Genomic DNA, 19,050 nt, shown 5'->3' with positions numbered 1-19,050 from the left:
TGTTCTCCCTTATTTTACCCTTTCCCCCCTTCTCCCCCCCCCCCGTTAAGCTATAGTTATGCTGTATATATGTGTGGTCTGGCCCTTAGTGTATGTGGAAATTACAGTACACTTGTTGGATGGCAGATCTGAGGCTTCGGCAATGTTTTTCTCTCCAGAAAGTGATGAGCTTATGCTCCGTAGCGCATGCTTCTTGTAGGGATGCTGGTCGAGTTCGGCGCCCCTCCCTCGTAGTTTTTATAGTGTGCATGCAACCGTTGGAGATGTGGAGCCTCGCGTCTTTGTGGAAGTTCACAGACATGTTTCAGAGGAGGGTGAGAAAGCAAAGTCGCTGCCCGGATTTTGTGGGCCGGGGAGGCGGTGAGCGAGGGGAACCGACCGGGTGGGATTCTCGCACTTCCCTCTTCCGCAAGACATTTTATTTTTGTTTCTTTAACGCGAAATGCCGTTGAATGCAACCTGATTACCGGCATTTTGCAGAGATTCAACCCTCGCTGTGTCCAGGTAAGTCTGGGAAAAACTTTATAACCCCACTTTGCAGCTGCCAATCTGCAAGGAAGTGTTGGAAATGCTAGGTGGATGGATCCTGGGGAGAGAAAAGGCAGTTTATATGGTTTAGATTTACATGCCCCCTTTATTTTGCACAGCTCAATCCAGCATATTATCTTCCCCACAGCAACAACCCTGGGAGGTGGGCTGGGCTGGGCTGAAAGAAAGTGGTTGGCTTAGCATCACCCAGCCCTTTTCCAGGGCTAAGGGGGGACCACAACTCCCATCCTCCCAGTTCCTAGTCTGGCACTTTTCCATTACACCAAATGGGTTCTCAGTTTTTTTAAATCTACACAACCATGTTAATGGGCACTTTTAGGAACTGAAGTTGGGAAAAAGCTGCAGATAAAACTGGAATCCCAGCTGTAAACTCTGGTCAAGTGTAGAAAGTGGGGGAAATGACCTTGATGGAAATATGCAGGAATCGTTCCCTGGGCGAAAGGGGCTAAAACAATTTTTAAGTCCAGAGCAACAAGATAACATTCAGAAGCGGCTCAGATAGATACCTCCCTAATTCACTGGAGTATAAGAAGGGGAAGGAGGTCCAGCACGATCAGCCTTGCAAGATTCAGTTGTTCTATCTCAATAAAAGTAGTTTTAGCCTTCCTCTGGAGTTGATGGTCTATTAGCTGGTGCCAAGCAGGCAAAAAAATCTGAGAATGGTCCTGTTTCTGCTTCACAAGTTATTTTTGCACCCAAAACGCATGAGGCTGCACGAGGCGCTGATCTGAAATGAATCCAGGATGATGGAGGCGTTTTCCCCTTCTTAGCCTGATTCTCCAGCTGAAGGCCCACCCCTGCTGCAGGCTTTTGGATTAAACAAGGTGTTCTCACCTAGCTGGACTCTCACACAGCTTTTATTGCAGAGAGCAGCTGCTGGGGAAACAGGGTGGGTTGGGATCGTGACAGTGGCAGCATTTTTGAAGGACCACCCTTGTTGCGTTTGGGGTACCCTCGTCCCAATGCTGCCCCTTTTTTGGAGTTTCCCATTTAAAACAAAATACACACTTCAGCCTCAGATTACAAGTCTGGTCTAGTTTGTCCCCGAGGCCAGCAGCCCCCTTCTTATATTGTAGCAGTGAGTTCCACAAGCCAATTGCAAGAAAGTACTTTTTTCCTGCAATTACCGGTAGTCCTTGCTTAATGACCACAATTGGGACCGGGATTTTGGTTGCTAAGTAAAGCAGTCATGAAGCGAATCCGACCTGATTTTACGACCTTTTTTTCAGCAGTCATTAAGTGAATTACCATGGTTCTTAAGCAAACCATGCAGTTCCCCATTGATTTTGTTTGCCGGAAGCCAGCCGGGAAGGTGAAAACTAGCGATCACATGACCGTGGGACACTGCGACTGTCGTAAATGCAAACTGGTTGCCAAGAACCCAAATTGTGATCACGTGACCTCAGGGACACAATGGTCATAAGTGCAAGGACCAGTCACAGGTCGGTTTTTCAGCACTGTCGTAAGTCCGAACCATTGCTAAACAAATGGTTGTTAAGTGAGGACTACCTGTAGCTTGCAGAACTCAGATACAATGTAATATTCAAAATGTACAATTCAATCCATTTTTTTAAAAAGTTCAACTGTAATTTTAAGAGTCCTTCAATGATGGGCAAGGTAGGGATGGGGAAAAAAATCCTTTATCACTTCATTTCCTCCATGTTATTTGTAATTTTAGTGCAAGCTTCTTAATAAATCCAGAGAGACCTGGCAGGATATGCATTTTTCCCCCCACCTGATTTGCATTATGGGGAAGAGAATTGTGTTGGTGCGCATGGAAGCGACTGAAACATACATACATTGAGGCCTGGACCCTTTTTTCCCACGTGTTCAAGTTTAATGAACGCATATGGGTTGGGTAGTAGTGCCCTGCAAGCTCTAAACAAAGTCCCTGCTGGTGGAGATGATGGGAGTTGTAGTCCTGGGTTGGGGAAGGCTGCGTTCACACCAACCTCCACAAAATTGTACATTAGCTTCCATTTTCACACTGGCAGACACACTTCCAGCGTGCAAGGTTGGTAAACCCCCATCAATAAGAGTAACAAAAGGCCTGGCAGCCAGCACGAGTGCAGAGAAAGGAACAAACCCAGAGAAAGATAGTTTAATTCTTCCCTTTTTCACTGCCCGTCCCTTCAGTTCATTTCCTGCCAAGTCTGGCAAGGAAGATGTCCTTGCACAAGGCAGAGTTTAGCATCCAGACTTTGGATGAACAGAAGAAGAAAAAAGGCAGGATTGAAAGTTTTCCCTGCAGCCAAAATCACCTGGGCTGTTTCAGACGCCGGGAAAGAGATACTTATTCCCGAAAGCTTGTTAAATCCCTGCAGGTAGATTCCTAGCACTTCAGTATAAGAGGAAGAATGTTGCCCGTAGTGGTCTGTCATGTCAGCGTTCTCCTTAGGAAGATTTATTTCATTTTTGTTTAAAGAGAGCCTTGAAAAAAATCCAGCTTTCCAGCTTGGTCTCTGTTTTTGTTTTTTCCCATTCTGATACACTTGGGTAAATTAAAATACACTGATGTGGTAGCTCATTACAGCAGAGAAAAGGTTTGTTTATTTTTAGAGTTGAGTTTACTTTCAGCATTTATGTTTAGACCTTTCAGCAGAATATTATCTGGCCTATTTTAAAATCTAGGACAGGAAAAGGTATTTCTGAATCTGTTGAAATGTTACTCACAGATAAAAGTCCTAAAATTACAGTGGCCACAGCCCCTTTTTTAATGATGTCTATAAAAACAAGGTCTTTAGTAACACGTCAATAAGGTTGAGTTTTACGTAATACTGATCCATTTATTTTGTTTGTTTCATCTAATGCCAAACTTTTAGCTTATATCTGTGCATTGCTATTGGGGTCTTTTGGCCATAAATAGATAAAAATCTTATTTGCATCCTTGTTTAGAATCTGGGAGAATACAGGTAGTCCTCACTTAACAACCATTTGTTTAGTGACAGTTCGGACTTACGACAATGCTGAAAAATGCTTTACGACCGGTCCTCACACTTACAACTGTTGCAGTGTCCCCACAGTCACATGATCACGATTTGGGCACTTGGCAACGGGTTCGCATTTATAACCATCACAGCCTCCCTTGGTCACTTGATTGCCATTTTCGACCTTCCTGGCCAACTTCTGGCGAGCAAAATCAATGGGGAACCGCGTGATTTGCTTAATGACCACGTGTTTTGCTTAACACCCGCAGTTTGAGGACCGGTCGTAAGTTGGTTTTTTTCAGAACTGCCACTAAACGAATGGTTGTTAAGTGAGGACTACCTGTAGAGGCTAAACCAGAATGAGTTGGCTTTGCATTGTCAAAGACTCTCAAGTCACCTTTTAGCAGCGGCTGGTTGGAACGGAAGAGGCAGGAGCAAAGAACAAAAAAGTGTCATCTTCGGACAGGGTGCCAAGGCAACGGTTCCGCAGCATTTCTTACCCCCTTCCCCTCTCGTGAACCTTTGCAAAGATGTGTGAAAAGCAGTCTCCATTTGCACAAGCCAAGCAGAGTCTGTGCGTGTGTCAAGTTCATATGCATCGTTTTATTAGCAGCAGCCTGGAACGTGTCGTCTTCTGATACGCACTTTTCTTTTTTCTCTCTTTTTTCTCTCCCCCCCCATGCTTCTCCGTTTTAACGCGAAGCTTTCCCTGAAGCTGGTAAGCACCATCCCAGCATGAATATTTTGAAATCACCGTTTTATGTGTGTGTGACTTGCAGCGTATCAGAACAGCCACGTTGAAAAATGACTTTCTTTCTCCCTGTTGTTTTTTCTGTTTGTGTGTGTGTTTTATTCTTTTTCTTTTGTTTTGGCATTTATCAGATAACTTTGAATATGCAGGTCTGGAATCTAATGGAGGTGATCCAATTTTAATGCTGCTAATGAACTACTAAGAATTAACTTGCCACTGTAGTGTTTCGGTTTAATTAGATGCATTTAAGAAAGCGTCGTGATTGAGGCTGTAAAAATGTAGTCAAAAGGCTTGCCATTCTGAACTGACAGAATGCATCTGAAACAGACTTAAAGTAACTTAACTTGGGTTAAAAAGATGCTTCCCTTCATCCCCAGGTGGAGAGAGTAAAGGAAACAGAAGAAAGGGTTGAAAATGTTGAACTCAGTGAACAACAGACAAAACTCCAGCCAATTCAGATTATTGATGTCTTGTTAAACAAAAATAAATAATGCTCCCACATTAAGGGAGTGATAGGATAGCAAGTTTTTGGGTTGCACAGGATTCTTTGCAAGTTCCAAGAACATTGTGTTAGTTAAAGGTTTGCTATCCTAGCCACAGGTTAGAAAGGAATTGGTCATTACCCCAAAGTGACCGGCTACTGAAAACATCCTTCTGCTAATTTTTTTTTCAAATGAAAGATACAGGTACTCCTCGACTTACGACCACTTGTTTAGCGACCATTCAAGGTTATGACAGCACTGGAAAAAGTGACTTACTTCAGTCTTTGCACTTACAACCATCACATCGTCCCCATGGTCACATGATCAAAATTTGGGCGTTTTGCAACTGGCATGTATTTATGACGGTTGCTGCATCCCAGGGTCATGTGATCACCATTTGCGACCTTCCCAGCTGGCTTCCGACAAGCAAAGTCAATGGGGAACCACGTGATTCCCTTAACGACCATGTGATTCCCTTAATGACCGCTGTGATTCCCTTAATGACCTCTGCAAAAGTGTCATAAAATCAGGTGTGGTGGCGTGATGCCTCGCTTAACAACTGCACCGCTTAATGATGAATTTTATGGTCCCTGTTGTGGTCGTAAGTCGAGGACTACCTGTATGATGCAACTTTCATCTCTTAAAGGTTCTCCACTGATTTGGAGCAGCCAGCTGATGCCTCTAGAATGGCATATCAGTCCGCTGGGGCTGGCTGGCAGGTAGAGTGAAGCTTCTGGATTGACCAAGGCTGCTATATGTAGTAGAATCTTGGCTGGGGAGGTTCTTCACCGCAGGATGGAAAGTCTTGGTTAAGGGACTTAAACGTCTCTGAACAATTTCATTTTGGACCCGAGAACTTCAAGGATCCCCAGGAATGTATCGGTTGACCATCCTTGACGTAAATCTTTGGGGATCCTTCCTGTCCTTCACTGAGTTCAACATTAACAACCTCTTTCATGATCTTAATAACTGGACGCTACTGATGCTGTCTGCGTGTTGGATACCCATTTTCCTTGGTTTGGTAGCAAACTATATTTTTCAGCCTTTAAAGCATGAGCTCCCCAGACAAACTAACGCCTTGTAATTCAATCCCAGCAAATTGAAACTAAACCATTTAAAATAATGACTCCATTTAATTTCAAAAACTGGGGCTGGTGGAATGGGACTTTTGATGGACGTTCTGTCTCAAAGAGGAGGCCGGCTCAAGTTTTCATGGTGAATAAGTTGGTGGGTTAGCTTTGGCACTAATTTTTTCTATTTTGTCAGGGTTAGAGCTGTTTGGATAAAGATACAGGTAGTCCTCGATTTATGACCCTTCATTTAACAATGTTCTGAAGTTACGACGGCTTCAGAATGGGTGCCTTATGGCCTGTAAAGCACTTCTGAGCATCGCAAAAAGTCACACCACCACCCCCCTGTGGTCACATGATTGCATTTTGGGCGCTTGGCAACCAGCTCGCATTTACGACTGGTTGCAGTGTCTCAGGGTCACGTGATCGCATTTTGCAACTTTCCTGCCATTTTCTGGCAAAAAACATCCATTGGGGAAGCTGGATTCGCTTTATGACCTGTGATTTGCTTAATGACCGCTGTAAAAATGGTCTTAAAATTGGGTCTGGTCACGTGGCGACTCGACTTACGACCGCAATGACTTACTTACGATGGAAATTCCGGTCCCGATTGTGGTCGTAAGTCAAGGACTACCTGTATCTTAGTTGATTGATCATAAGCAGCTTAGGGTGTTGATAGATCAATATGCTAAAACTCATACAGACAATTGATTAAGTGGCTCATCAATTGATGGCATTTGCAGATGAATTGGAAACAAGCAGCTCCGTGTCTCATTAGGCCTCTGTTGCAGTTTATCAACCAGAGCAATCCTCAGCTCAAGAAAAACCCCTTTTTTCTAGCCAGAAGGGCTGCAGTGCTGTCTAAGAGAACTCAGAGCAATGTGGCAGATCAGCCCGAGCATGACATTCTTCCTTTCGATGGACGGATGATAAAAGAATATTGAAAGGCGGACTGATTTCTTTTCAGTGCGCAATGAAGCATTCAGGAAAGTAGGTGAAACAGCAAAAGTAATACGTCTTGCCCAGGAATCCAAAATCTCCCTCCACCAGAATTTGTGCGGGCAGCAGAATGGCCAAATCTCACCCCCAGCCCATGTTTCAATCAACCTCGCGTTGATCTTCCCATTCCAGAAAAACAACTAATTTCCTGATTAATCTGACTCCGAAGGCTTGTAAATTTTTATTGCGATTCTACCTCGACCTCCTTTAAACAGCTGCGTTCATAAAGGCCAGTTCTGAGCAGCCATTCATAGATCCCCGAGCGAGGTGCTTTAAGTGGAAAGCCGTGTTAGTTTGCGGTGGCAAAAAAATCAGAAGTCAGTAGCGCTGTTCCTGACTGATTTTATGAAAAGGCATAAGCTTTTGGAGGTGCAGCTCCCTTCATCAGATGCTTAGAGCATAACCAGCCTGTTTCCCAACCCCCAATTTAAATCCTACATTAGTCTAGCCCAGTGTTTCTCAACCTCTGCGACTTTAAGAGGCGTGGACTTCAACTCCCAGAATTCCCCAGCCAGCATGGTTGGGAATGATTTAGCCATGGCTGGCTGGGGAATTCTGGGAGTTGAAGTCCACACCTCTTAAAGTCGCAGAGGTTGAGAAACACTGGGCTAGAGACTCCATGCATCTGGTAAAGGGAGCTGTGGTTCACAAAAGCTTAAGCCTTCTAATAAAATTATTCAGTCAGGAAAGATGCCACCAAATTTCTTCTGATTTTTCCAGAAAGATACTTGTATCTTAGAAGAGAGAGTGGGAAGTGTGTGCTATTGGCTGTTCAGCCGCCAATCAACATCCTAAAAAAATGCCTTTAAGTCAGTGAAGACCACACCTTTTGATTGCTAAGTGGGCCTAAATATCGCTATTCAGGCACGGCGCTATGTGGAGATGCCAAGGGTGGACTTAGGATGCAGATCTCTAGTAAGGAAAAGGCTGCTAGTGAGGATGCTAGACTTGCTGCCGTCATAGGCAAGGGTCTGAAAATGATTCAGAAGCGTTCTGGTCTTGCACAAACCCAGCCGATGGCAGCCTGAGAAACTTAATCTGCTTTAATAGCAGAGTAGCCCATTTCCTTCGCGTTCAACTTTTGCATAGGCCCACAGTCGCAGGCACGCGCTACACAGCAATTGAGCTGGAAGAAATGATGGTCAGCGTGGCCGACCAGCTGCCATTTTCACGATCGGGACTTTCAATCTGCACACACGGTCTTAGAAGCCTAGTGCTAGAATCCTTCACAGTGCACCCATTTCTAATACTTCTTCTAAAGGAAGACTGTAGCCATACCGTATCTGGATGGGGCACCAAGTTTCTCCCGCTCTGCCGTTGGCTGTATTGGTTGCATTTGGATGGCTCCAAACAAATTTGGCAGGTGAAAACCAGGTGGTAAGACACACCTTCCCCAACTTGGCACCTTCCAGCTGTGTTGGATGCCACCTGTCACAATCTTCAGCAACGTTGACTCAGGATTGTGGTCACTGGAGTCAATTCAGGGTGCCAGACTGATCCATTCCGTAGCCAGTCTACTTGATTGCTTTAATCTCTTGCTCAAAGACCTCTTCCTGTAACGGTCTGTGGGAATGACCTCGGGAGACAGGAGGAAGAGCTGCGGACAAGAGGCAGCTGAGCCTGCAGCAAGAACGGAGGCCTGGCCTGGGGTCCCTTCTGAGATGTTTGCCATGCCCCCATTCCTTCTGCAAACTCAGCTGCCTCTTATCCCACGATGGTCTAGTCAGCGGCTTTTCCTCCTGTCTCCCAAGGTCATTCCGACATACCGTTACAACTTTTCACATACAAATAGCAGCCTAAAATTAAAGAGTTCGTATTCATGAGGTAAATAAACATCACATGTCCTTCGGCAAATTTTAGCCGCCTAATGGGAGTGTGCCTGGGGTGTTTGTTGTGACTGAGAGATTTCTTAAGAATTCAGTTTCCTCCTCCTTCCCCTTTTTTGGCTTCCTGCAACCACCAGGGAGGTGGACCAGAAGATTTCAGCCATCTCCCCCCAGAGCAAAGAAGAAAGAAACTCCAGCAAAAGGTGGATGACCTCAACAAGGATATTCAGAAAGAGCTGGATCAAAGGTAGGGATAGCCAAAGTAGGAATGCAGAATGCTTTTCCTGACTGTGTTCTTGCAGAATGAGTGCAAAAAAACCGTTCCCAAACTGACAAAGGTTTTAGAGACCATTCTATGAACAGCCAGCAGGAAAGTTTCCCATTATTGGCGAAGAGACCTGTTTGCTGCTTCATAAGAAAACCATTAGAAATAAAATAACAGTCTCCACCCTAAGGTCATGGGGATCTCTTGGCTCTGAATCGAACTATTTCAGCTGTTGCAATTCTTGCAATGCCGTCCCCTTTCATCTCAATAAATCTTGCTAAAGAAAACTTCTCGAGAATCAGGTTTGGAAAGAATCACTTGTGATTTCAGGCAGTTGCCAGAATCAGCTTTCATCAAACAAGTCCTTCTTGGTCTGATATTCTCAGAAAGTGTTAGATTGCAGCTCCCATCATCCTCCGGTTAGGATGGCTGCTGGTCATGCTGGCAGGGGAGAATGGGATTTGTAGTCCAGCTTTTCCAAAAGCAGTACATTGAAGGAGGCGACATTTAGCTTGGATGAATGCAGCCTGCTTGCTTAACCCTTTTCTCTGTGGGTGCTCCCAGAAATGAATTTTATTCTGCAATTTTTCTGTCTCCTTCCCTTTTCCTAGGGGGTGGGTCAGTTTAGAAAGATGATTGTAGGCCATGCCCAAGTATTTCCCTCTTTTCCTTAGCAGGGAAAAAAAGAATTCATCAAAGTGTTGCACAGTGTTGGCAGTCTGGAAAGACGTATTGCTTCTAAAGCCCGCTGATAAAACACGTATTGCCAAAGACATTTACTGCCATCTGATCCTGGGGTGGGAAGTTGGGTTCTTTAGAGAAAGGGACAAAATGAAAGCAGATAGAAAAGGACAAAGCCGCCACCACCACCACAACCTGTACATCTTGGATCTCTTACACTACTGTGTTTGTGTGTGTGTGTGTGTGTGTGTGTGTGATGGTTTTCTTAATATTTTTCAGCCAGCTGGCCAGACCACACCTGCCCACTCACTAGTCCTGAAAAGATGTCGGTGGTTTAAGTCCCCGGCTGATGATGGTTGTTTTCTCTTCCTTTACAGAGAGGCCTTAACGAAAATGAAAGATGTCTACATCAAGAACCCCCAAATGGGGGACGCAGCTAGTGTGGACATTAAGCTAGCTGAACTGGGACAAAACCTGGAGAAGCTGCGGCTGGAAGTACAAAAATTTGAGGTAGCGGGTTAACTAAACATCAGTCAAAAGTGTTTCTCAAGCTCAGCTACTTTAAGATGGATGGACTTCAATTCCCTTAATTCCACAGTCAGCATGCTTTAAGATGGGTGGACCTCAGTTCCCAGATTTCCCCAGCCAGCATGCTTTAAGATCTATGGCTGGGGAATTCTGGGAGCTGAGGTCCACCCGTCTTAAAGTTGCTGAGGTTCAGAAATACCGAGTTAGAGCAGCCTTCCTAAGAGGATGCATCCCAGATGCGCTAGGGTGGCAACTTCCCAAATTCCCGATAGGTGCAGCCTGCTGGGGATTCTGGGAACTGTAGCCTCAACACATTGAGGTGAGTGTCATATTGGGGAACTGCTTGGGTCTTAATCCTCCATGGCTGAAGCATCCCTGTTAGCCCTGCAAGGTAGTCCAGACAAGAAGCCCAACCAGGATTACTAGCTCTGTCTTTATTCTCAGGTTACAGTAACAGAATCTTGCAAGATGGAAAGGATTTCTCCCCTCCTCTCCTTTTACTCTCCGGAAAACTAGGGAAGTTACGCTAAGTCCTGCAACTAGCTTCTGCATCCCACGCCCCTTTTCCTTCTGTGGGCTCAGCTGCCTCTTATCCGACCATTGCCTAGTCTGCAGCTCTTCCCCCTGTCTCCCACGGACCATTACAGTCCCTCATTTTCTGTCCTCCCCTGCTCCAGGGCTGGTTAGCGGAGGTGGAAGGCCGGTTACCTGTACGGACAGAGGTGCTGCACCGCCAGAGCGGAGCGTACGATCCGCAGACCAACACCTTGACCGTCAACAACTGCGTCCAGGACCGAGAGAGGTACAGTACCTGCATTGCGCTGGGGAGTCCACTGACTGCAAAGGTCCGGCCCTACCCCATCTGAGATGCCAGCCCTGCAAAATTGCAGTGCCAAAGCCAGCGCAACGCTCACCTCGCTTTGATACGTATTTGTTCTTGAGATTTCCGGTACACCCAGTGCACTCTCCTCCAGTTCTACCCCTCCAACAACAACCCTGAGAGGTAGGCGGAGCTGAGAGTGGCTGGCCCAGAGTCGCCCAGAGAGCCACCATAGCTGCAAGCAGGTCTGAACCTGGCTCCAACCTCATTTTTAATTTCCCAAAAGATCTCTGAATCCCACGCAGGCTGATCTCGCCCCGCACGTTAGGCTATGCTGAAAGGGGTGGGGTCCTTTGAGTTTGTCGTAGGAAGCCACGTCGCACACGTGGCCAGGGGCAGAATATAGTTTCTGGGCTTGCACGTCACAGGTTCCGTGAACCCAGCTGCATTTTGTTCCCTGGAATGCAAACGGGGAAGCCGGACACCCCTCAAGAAAGCCGAGGACGAGTGCTGCGAGCACAGACGTGACTTCGCAGCACAGAGCGAGGCGGAGATGCTGGAGGGGGGCAGCGTCTCCCCGCTTCTCGCCCCCTTTTCTCTCCAGCCCACTGGACGGGTTGCTATAGTGGTTCCCTTTTTTCCCCCTTTTCCTGTCTTGAGCAGTCCCGATGGTGGTTACACAGAGGAACCCAGCCAGGAGAGTGAGATGAAAACGCCGACGACCGAATTTGACGACGAATTTGACGACGAAGAACCCTTGCCCACCATTGGCACCTGCAAGGCTTTGTACACCTTTGAAGGTAAGGGTCCTCCAAGCAGGGGCGAGCAGCTTCCGGCCAAAGGTTCTTTCACGCACCGGACGAGAGGTGGAGATGGGGGTTCAGCCTCCTAAATCTTGGACATCTTCCCCCTGGCCGCGGCTGTGGGAGGACCAGGGACAGGGTGTGGGCCTCGCACCTCGGAAGCAGAAGTTGAGCTGGGTTCCCTGTTCCACAGCATCTTGAAGTAGCTTAGGATGGCATTAATATCTGACCACCTTGGTGCAGCAGACCACGATTTATGGCACGCTGCTTGTGATTTTCTGCTTCCTTAAGGACAGGGCCTGGTCCTGATGCCAAGGATGTGAACTTGAATTGAGGGATGGTTTTTGGGGAGTTTAGTGTGCCAAGCCTACCGGAGGCCGTGGAGCGGCACTGTGCTCCGTAAAGGACTTTTGATGGCCAGAAATCCGTGGCATCTTTTGAGTTCCCTTCCTTTGGCCATTCTCCAATCTTTCCGCCTGTGACGACCGAGAACTGGAGGCCCTGCTTTCCCTTGTTTTGAGACCTGAAGCACGTCAAAATTGTCCTGGACGCCATCAAACGGACAGGCATTGTTTAGGAACGAACTGCTTCCTACAGTCCCAGGAAAGCCGGCCAGGATTCCAGCCACGAACAGCCTTGGAGTCTCCTAAAACACGAAACGCAGTGTCCACCTCTGGCGTTCAGGTTTCGTAGCACGGAGATCAGTCCGAAATGGGTTTCTTGAACATGGGGTACTAACCCATCCTGGCTTCTCTGTCCCAGGGCAGAATGAAGGAACCATTTCTGTGACGGAAGGAGAAACCCTCTACGTCATAGAGGAAGACAAAGGCGACGGGTGGACACGGATCCGGAGGAACGAGGACGAGGAAGGCTACGTCCCTACCTCCTACGTTGAAGTCTTTTTGGAGAAGAATGCCAAAGGTAACGTGGCCTACATTTTGTTCCCTTTTCTCTATGTTTGCAGGTAGTCCTTGGCTTATGACCACAATTGGGACTGGAACTTCCATCGCTAAGCAATACGGTCATAAAGTGAGTTGCGCCCTATTTTACGACCTTTTTGCCACGGTCGTTAAGTGAATCTGGCTTCCACCATTGATGGTGTTTGTCGGAAGCCCCCTGGGAAGGTTGCAAATGGCAATCATGTGACCCCGGGATGCTGCAACCCTTGTAAATACATGCTGGTTGCCAAGCACCCAAATTTTGATCATGTGACCGCGGGGATGCTGCAACAGTTGTAAGTGTGAGGACTGATCATAAGACACTTTTTTCAGCACCATCATAACTTTGAACAGTTGTTAAAGGAATGGTCGTAAGTCGAGGACTACCTCATTTGTTTTGCCAAGGGAGTAAAGGCCCAATGCCTTCCCTTTGCCAAGAGTCAAAAAGAAGAATAATTCAGAAGCATGATATAGAAGGCTGGGAGACCTGAAACTGCTTGGTTCAACTTAGCCTGTTGCGTAAAATCAGCGGTTCTGGCTTGCAGACCATGGATTATGGGTTACTACAGCGGGTGAGCTCCGCCAATGAGCCACAGCTAAGCAAAGGCCTAGCAAGATGGATGAACCAAGTCTTTCCCCAGTGGTGCTTTCTCTACAGCAGTGTTTCTCAACCTTGGCAACTTGAAGATGTGTGGACTTCAACTCCTAGAATCCCCCAGCCAGCATCTTCAAGTTCCTTTTACTCTCCGGAAAACTAGGGACTGTCCCTTTGAAATGTTTCCCACACCCCTTTTCCTTCTGTGGGCTGAGACACCTTTTAAACACCGGTTGCCTAGTCTGCGGCTCTCCCTCCTGTCTCCCAAGGTCCTTCCCACATACCACGATATAAATCGATCCCTTCATCGGATGCTTCGTCCGAAGAATCCCTGGTTAATCCCTTCATCATCTTAACTGACTTCTGCAATAGCTTTGTAAGATAGTTCTGCCAATCTTGAATAGCTTTCTCTCCAGTTGTCCCTAATCAACTGGTATCTAACTACATTTCTCCCCCTCCCCTTTCTTTTGTTCTGTTTTTTAGATTCCTAAAAAACGTCAGTTGCCGTTACAAAAGCCTCGGGGCAAGCTGGGCACGGGAGGAGAAACGGCTGATCTGATTTTATTCTTATTTTTTAAAAGTGCCCCATTTTTAAAACCACTTCCGGCATTTGCAAGCTTGGAATGAAGGCAGCCCTTACGGAGGGAGAATTAAAACACCGCTCTAAAACGGTCCTTCCAGGTCATCCTTCAGTTGCTTCTTAAATTCACCTGCATTTCAGCTGTTGCATCAACTAACCTGTCTTTGTTCACCCCTTGGCTGGGTTCGAGCAATTTCCGCCACGGCACCCGATTACCAGACTCAGTCTGTGGGGTCCATTTCATCTCCCAGAAATGGAAGCAAATTTGATCAGTGACCAGTTGTCCTTCCTCTCCCCTTTTCTCCTCACCCTGGTTTCTCAAAGGATTTTGCGAACAGGTCAACGGTTGCTCCTCCGTGGCGGATGAGAAATGGAGGTGGAGAAAATAATGCTTTCCTACCTGGGGTCTTCAAAACCAAGGTGAGGTTCTAGCCAAGCTATTAGATGGATGGTCTCCTTGCTAGATAGAGTTGAATTTAGGCACCAGCGAAGAGGGGGTGGCTTTGCACCCTGTTTTTATTGTTTGAGAAGAACACTGAGGAATCGGAAGGATTCAGAAAGTGCTTAGAACACAAGAAGGAAAAATTCCGTATCTGGGGACCGTAGGGCCTCTTGGCCATGTTGAGAAGATGACTTCCATTCCTGTTGGTTAGGGTGGCCCATATGGTCCAACCCTTCTTGAGGACACTAGACTGGAGTTGGGCGAGGTGCTTCTCTTCCTGCTTCTCCAAGGGAAGATTGCAAAGGATGCCTCTCCCCTGTGGGAGTGGCTGTTTTGTGTGTGACTCACACCCCAGTGTCAGGGAGGGACAGCATTTCCCTGGCCTCTGTGCTGCACTCAGTCCATCACGCCGAGATCCAGAGGAGTTTCATTGGAAGGAGGACAGGCTTCAAGAGCAGGGACTCATGCAGAGGCACAGCAGATGTCTCTTTTGGCAAAGGGTAGGTCCTTGGTGGCCTTGACCTTGCCTACAGTCAGCCTCGCTCAACCCTTGGGACTTGCTTCCAAGCCAGTCCATGAGAATGCATTGCTTACCCAAGCTGGATTCTCATCATGCCAAGCAGTAATGGTTTGGTTTGGTCTGGGGTTAGTGGAGATGTGAACCCAGCCATGGTAGGCCATGGCTTAGTGCAAAACGTGTCCCTAAGCATAGCTTTGGCCAATGCACATTTAAGCGCCGTCTTAGCATCATGTGAAAATGGAGCAAAGCAAAAGGGTGCGCCTTGCCCAGGCCAAGCTGCTCACATTCAGAACCAGCCGGTTTGGTTCTGGGGTTCGAGCAGTTGCACCCGAGAAGCTGCCGAAAGAGGTTCAGAGGCCTGGCTTTGGGCCGCTAAGACGGCCAATCAGAGGTGCCTTTCAAGGCCCACAGCCTTTGCAAGGGCTTCGGTTCCAAATCTCACCCCTGCTAAGAACTCATGACTTTGTTGGCAGCTCAGCTGCAGGAAGGAATCCAGATTTCCATTCTGGTTCTTCCTCTTTTTTCCTCAAAGAAGTGCCTAAGGATAACAGGTCATGTGAATACCACAGAGCAGCCCTCTTACTAATAATTAGGGGTTTTTTTCCCCAGTGTCATCTGAGGAATTGTCTAATAGTTTACTGGAATGATTCGCAGTATGCGTGTTTACTTAGAAGCAAGCCCCAAGTCCCCCGTGGGTCCTCCTCCCAACCAAGTGTGTGTGGGGGAGAGCTGTGTCTGGGCTAGATGGCTTGTTCCAATCAGGTATTACAGTTTTGGACCCATAATGTGTGAAGGGGGCTCTTAGGAACTCATCAGAATTCCTGGTTTGAGTCTGTCTCGAATGGCCTGGAAGAGACATTTTCAAAACACCTCAAGAGTTCCAGGCATCCTGGCATCAAAGCCATTTGTCCCTTCCCCAATCTGCCTGCCCTCCAGATGGGTGGACTTCAACTCCCAGAATTCTCAAGTGGGGCCAGATGTTGGCTGATGAATTCTGGGAGTTGAAGTCCACCCATCTGCTCTGCTTGGCTGTCCCAAGGCCTTGAACCTTTCTGCATTGTTTTGCCAATTGAGAAACTCTGCTGGGCTGGGGTCCACTGGTCTGCCAATCGTTGGATGCCAAGGCACCCAACAGAAGCCTTGCTGAGCTCCCCAGGGAGCTGTGTGCCCACCTGCATGGCTCCAGTTTCAATTTCACTAATATTCTTTTAGCTAGCCAGCCTCTTTCATGTGAACCTGGATTTCTTACCCCCTTCCTGCCTGCCAACTCTTTTGCCCTGCCTGTGCCCCTCCCCCCAGGTCACTTTTAAGGCCCACTGTTTAATCTCCCTCCTGCCCCTTTAATTTATTAAGCTATTTCGCATTTTGTCTCTCAAAAGCTACCCCCTCTTCTCGCATGCCCACTCCCCCGTTTATTTATTTCAGCTTTTCCCAATCACATCCGAGCCAAATTTCACTGTGATTCAGCCCCTCCCATCCTCCTGCCTGCTCTTGATTTCAACCCCAGCATCACGTCAGTCAGTTTTTAATTCCACTTTGGGGCTACACCAGGATTTCTGAACCTCTGCAGTTTGGGGTTCCAGGAGGGGCCTGGGGGAGCCCCTTATTGCAAGACCAACTAGCTGATGAGGCTACAACCAGATTTCAAGGACAAAGCAATCCCTCCCAAGACTTGGGATGGCAAAATCTCAATTTTCCGTCCAAAACGGAGTTGAATGGAATCGACCTCCCAGGATTCTTGAGCCGGGGGGATTCACTGCCCCCTGTGACGCATTCCCAAGAAAACTTGGATTTTTGTCAACGCTTTTCCAGAGGTGGAAAGCAAGGAAGCGAAGCGTCGGAAGCTTGAAATATTTACTTTGGAAATGCATGCATCCAGCCCTCCAGATCAGCAGTTTTAAGACTGATTATCAATGTCCGTTTGCCAGATGGGAGATGGGGTAAAGCGGCCTCAATGCAGGTGCTTGCTTGCATACAAGAGGCTTCAGCAACAGCTGTCCTTGTCTCCCTGCTGGGGATTTAATTCACATTTAGCCGCTCCTTCCACATCCCCACCGTAAAAATGTCCCTTCTTTTCCAGCCCATGGGAGAAAAGTCGTCTTGATTGCTAAGCCTTGGTGAGCTAGGGAACAGCGCCAACCTGTGTTTGCTGTTTGCTCCCTGTTCTGCTCTTAGCCCAGGAAACTAAATTGAGCCTCCACTTTGGGGAACAGTCTACCTTTGGGGATCAGTCGCTGGCCATGGTTGGGAAAAGAGGCTACAGACTTCGCTGGCCTTTGGCCTGCTCCGGGTGAGCTCTCAACCTGCCGCCTACTTTGTGTACCTGCCGGCTTGGGGTGGCCTGGAGAGTTCAGAGAGGGGGCATCTTCCCAAAATTGTGGTCAGGGCTGGCCCCCAAGCCTCCACTGGCCAGGAGGCAGACTGGCCTCCCAGGACGCTTCCTAGAGATTGGTGAAGCCCAAAGGCGCGGCAGCAAAAAAATTAAGAGAATTGATTCTGCAGGAGAGCTTCCTAATTTCATTTTTTATTTAGGCTTTGACTGCACTTTAGGACAGAGGTTGTGGCCCTCAAAAGACTCTCTTGGCTACCCTGCTTAGTAAGTAAAACGGCCTGAAATTCTGCTGCCGCAGCCCAGCAAGGCAGTGGGTCTTCTGCATCCATGGCCTCCCGGAACAGAAATCCTGTGTTGGTCGAAAGGAAGCCCCTAATTCTTCCCCCTTTCACAAATCAGGTGCCTCGGAGAATGATCTCTCCTGTTACGGCTTTTGATCCTTTTTGGAGCAAGTTCCCTTTTTTCAAAAGGCGGCCCTTGGTGGGAGAGCAAGAGACGTCTTCTCATAGGTGTAACCTTGGGAACACCACCAAATTTGAGATCGAGGTGGGCGACATAGTGTCCCCCGACCGGGAAAGTCCGAGCTGAGGCCACCCACGTGTGGGTGGATCTCGAAGGAGGTGCAGCATTTCTGCCTAAACAGCAAAGTCTTCTGAAAGACAACCCCTCCACCCAAGTTTTTGCAAGAGAAGTACTCTTAAAAAAAATGGTGGTGAAGATTTTGAGCATCTAGAGAGGGAACTCATGTCTTTCCTCCTTCAGCAAATGGTATTTTGAAGGAGACTGAGGTTTGGCCTAGGTGCCCAAGCACATACAAGAAAGGGCAGGAAAGGGGGGGGGGAATATATATATGAGGTTTGGCCTAGGTGCCCAAGCACATACAAGAAAGGGCAGGAAACGGGGGGGGGAAATATATATATATACATATATATATATTTCAGAGCAGTCACACTGATTGGAATAAGCCTTGCCATCTTCAACACAAGGGGGTGGCCAGTTGCCCCAAGCGATCTGCAGGCCTGCCTGGTTTTGACTTGATGCCCTGGGCAAACCAAGCCAATTGCACTTTTATTCAACAAGCCAAGGTTAAAATGGATGGTTTCAATCGCCTTTTCTGTCCTGGTGCAAAGGCTGAAACAAATGAGCCACAGCATCATTAAACTGGGGAAGGACCAGCCAGGTAGGTTATCCGCTGTCTGGCTTAACATTTCTTCAAGCCTCGGTTTAACGTGTGTTTAATCTGGAACAGAGAAATGGAAAGAGAAATGGACCTAGCCCATGATGAGCTTAAGATACAGAGGGAGGGATATTGACCAACTCTTTCATTTTCGACTCTGGAATAGGTCCTTAATGCCCAAGACTGGAGGGTCATTTCATTATTTGGAATTCTTGTTTTTAATGCGACAGAAGAAGAAAAGTGTAAGGATGGAGAATCATTCTCTGCACTTAATTTCAATTCAATTAATTTTTGTCGGCCTACTATTTTGGAGGGGGGCTTTGCTTCCCAAGGTTGTGCCCCCCCCCCAATCTGAACACACTTAGGAAGTCATGGTGCCAAAACAGCTGTAGCTTTGAATCCCAACGTGTGTGATGACTTTGAGATTTTATTCCATGTGGATCGCGTGATGTGGTGGGCAAAAATAAAGTGATAGAGAAATGCTTTGGAAACCTTCCTAATTCAGAATACTGCCCCTCAACGATGGAAACCCCAGATACACCCCCTATATAAGAAAAATATATAGAAAGCACGCATGACATTTTAATGCAGGGCGTTAGAGGTATGAACTTGAAGTAGATGAGTAACGCAGTTTCTAAAAAGTTCTCCCTCCTTGCTTACAATCCACCTAAAAAGAGAGATCATCCCTCGCCTCTAAATTCATCCTCAACACTTGCTAATGCCCTTTCTTACCATCTGTAAATAGATGAGAGAGAAAAAATATTT

At 47.2% G+C, this 19,050-nt stretch overlaps 2 protein-coding genes across 14 annotated transcripts in view; both read left to right on the top strand.

The window, feature by feature from the left end:
- Positions 1–13,908, top strand: part of FNBP1 (formin binding protein 1) — a 108,821-nt gene extending 94,913 nt beyond the window's left edge. For 3 of the 13 annotated variants that reach the window (XM_063316053.1, XM_063316055.1, XM_063316061.1), the window contains 8 exons: positions 4,180–4,194; positions 4,359–4,394; positions 8,742–8,851; positions 9,928–10,060; positions 10,756–10,880; positions 11,559–11,698; positions 12,464–12,622; positions 13,718–13,908. In XM_063316053.1, coding sequence (XP_063172123.1) covers positions 4,180–4,194; positions 4,359–4,394; positions 8,742–8,851; positions 9,928–10,060; positions 10,756–10,880; positions 11,559–11,698; positions 12,464–12,622; positions 13,718–13,725 — 726 coding nt within the window. In that variant the 3' untranslated portion in view covers positions 13,726–13,908. The remainder of the gene's footprint in view (positions 1–4,179; positions 4,195–4,358; positions 4,395–8,741; positions 8,852–9,927; positions 10,061–10,755; positions 10,881–11,558; positions 11,699–12,463; positions 12,623–13,717) is intronic. The other 10 variants (XM_063316057.1, XM_063316060.1, XM_063316064.1 and 7 more) reach the window with 5 other exon arrangements.
- Positions 1–19,050, top strand: part of PTGES (prostaglandin E synthase) — a 377,050-nt gene that overhangs the window by 248,968 nt on the left and 109,032 nt on the right. The window lies entirely within an intron of this gene.

This window comes from Candoia aspera, chromosome 16, assembly GCF_035149785.1.
Source record: "Candoia aspera isolate rCanAsp1 chromosome 16, rCanAsp1.hap2, whole genome shotgun sequence".
In the NCBI taxonomy this organism is placed as follows: Eukaryota; Metazoa; Chordata; class Lepidosauria; order Squamata; family Boidae; genus Candoia; species Candoia aspera.
This window is presented reverse-complemented; position numbering and strand designations above follow the sequence as displayed.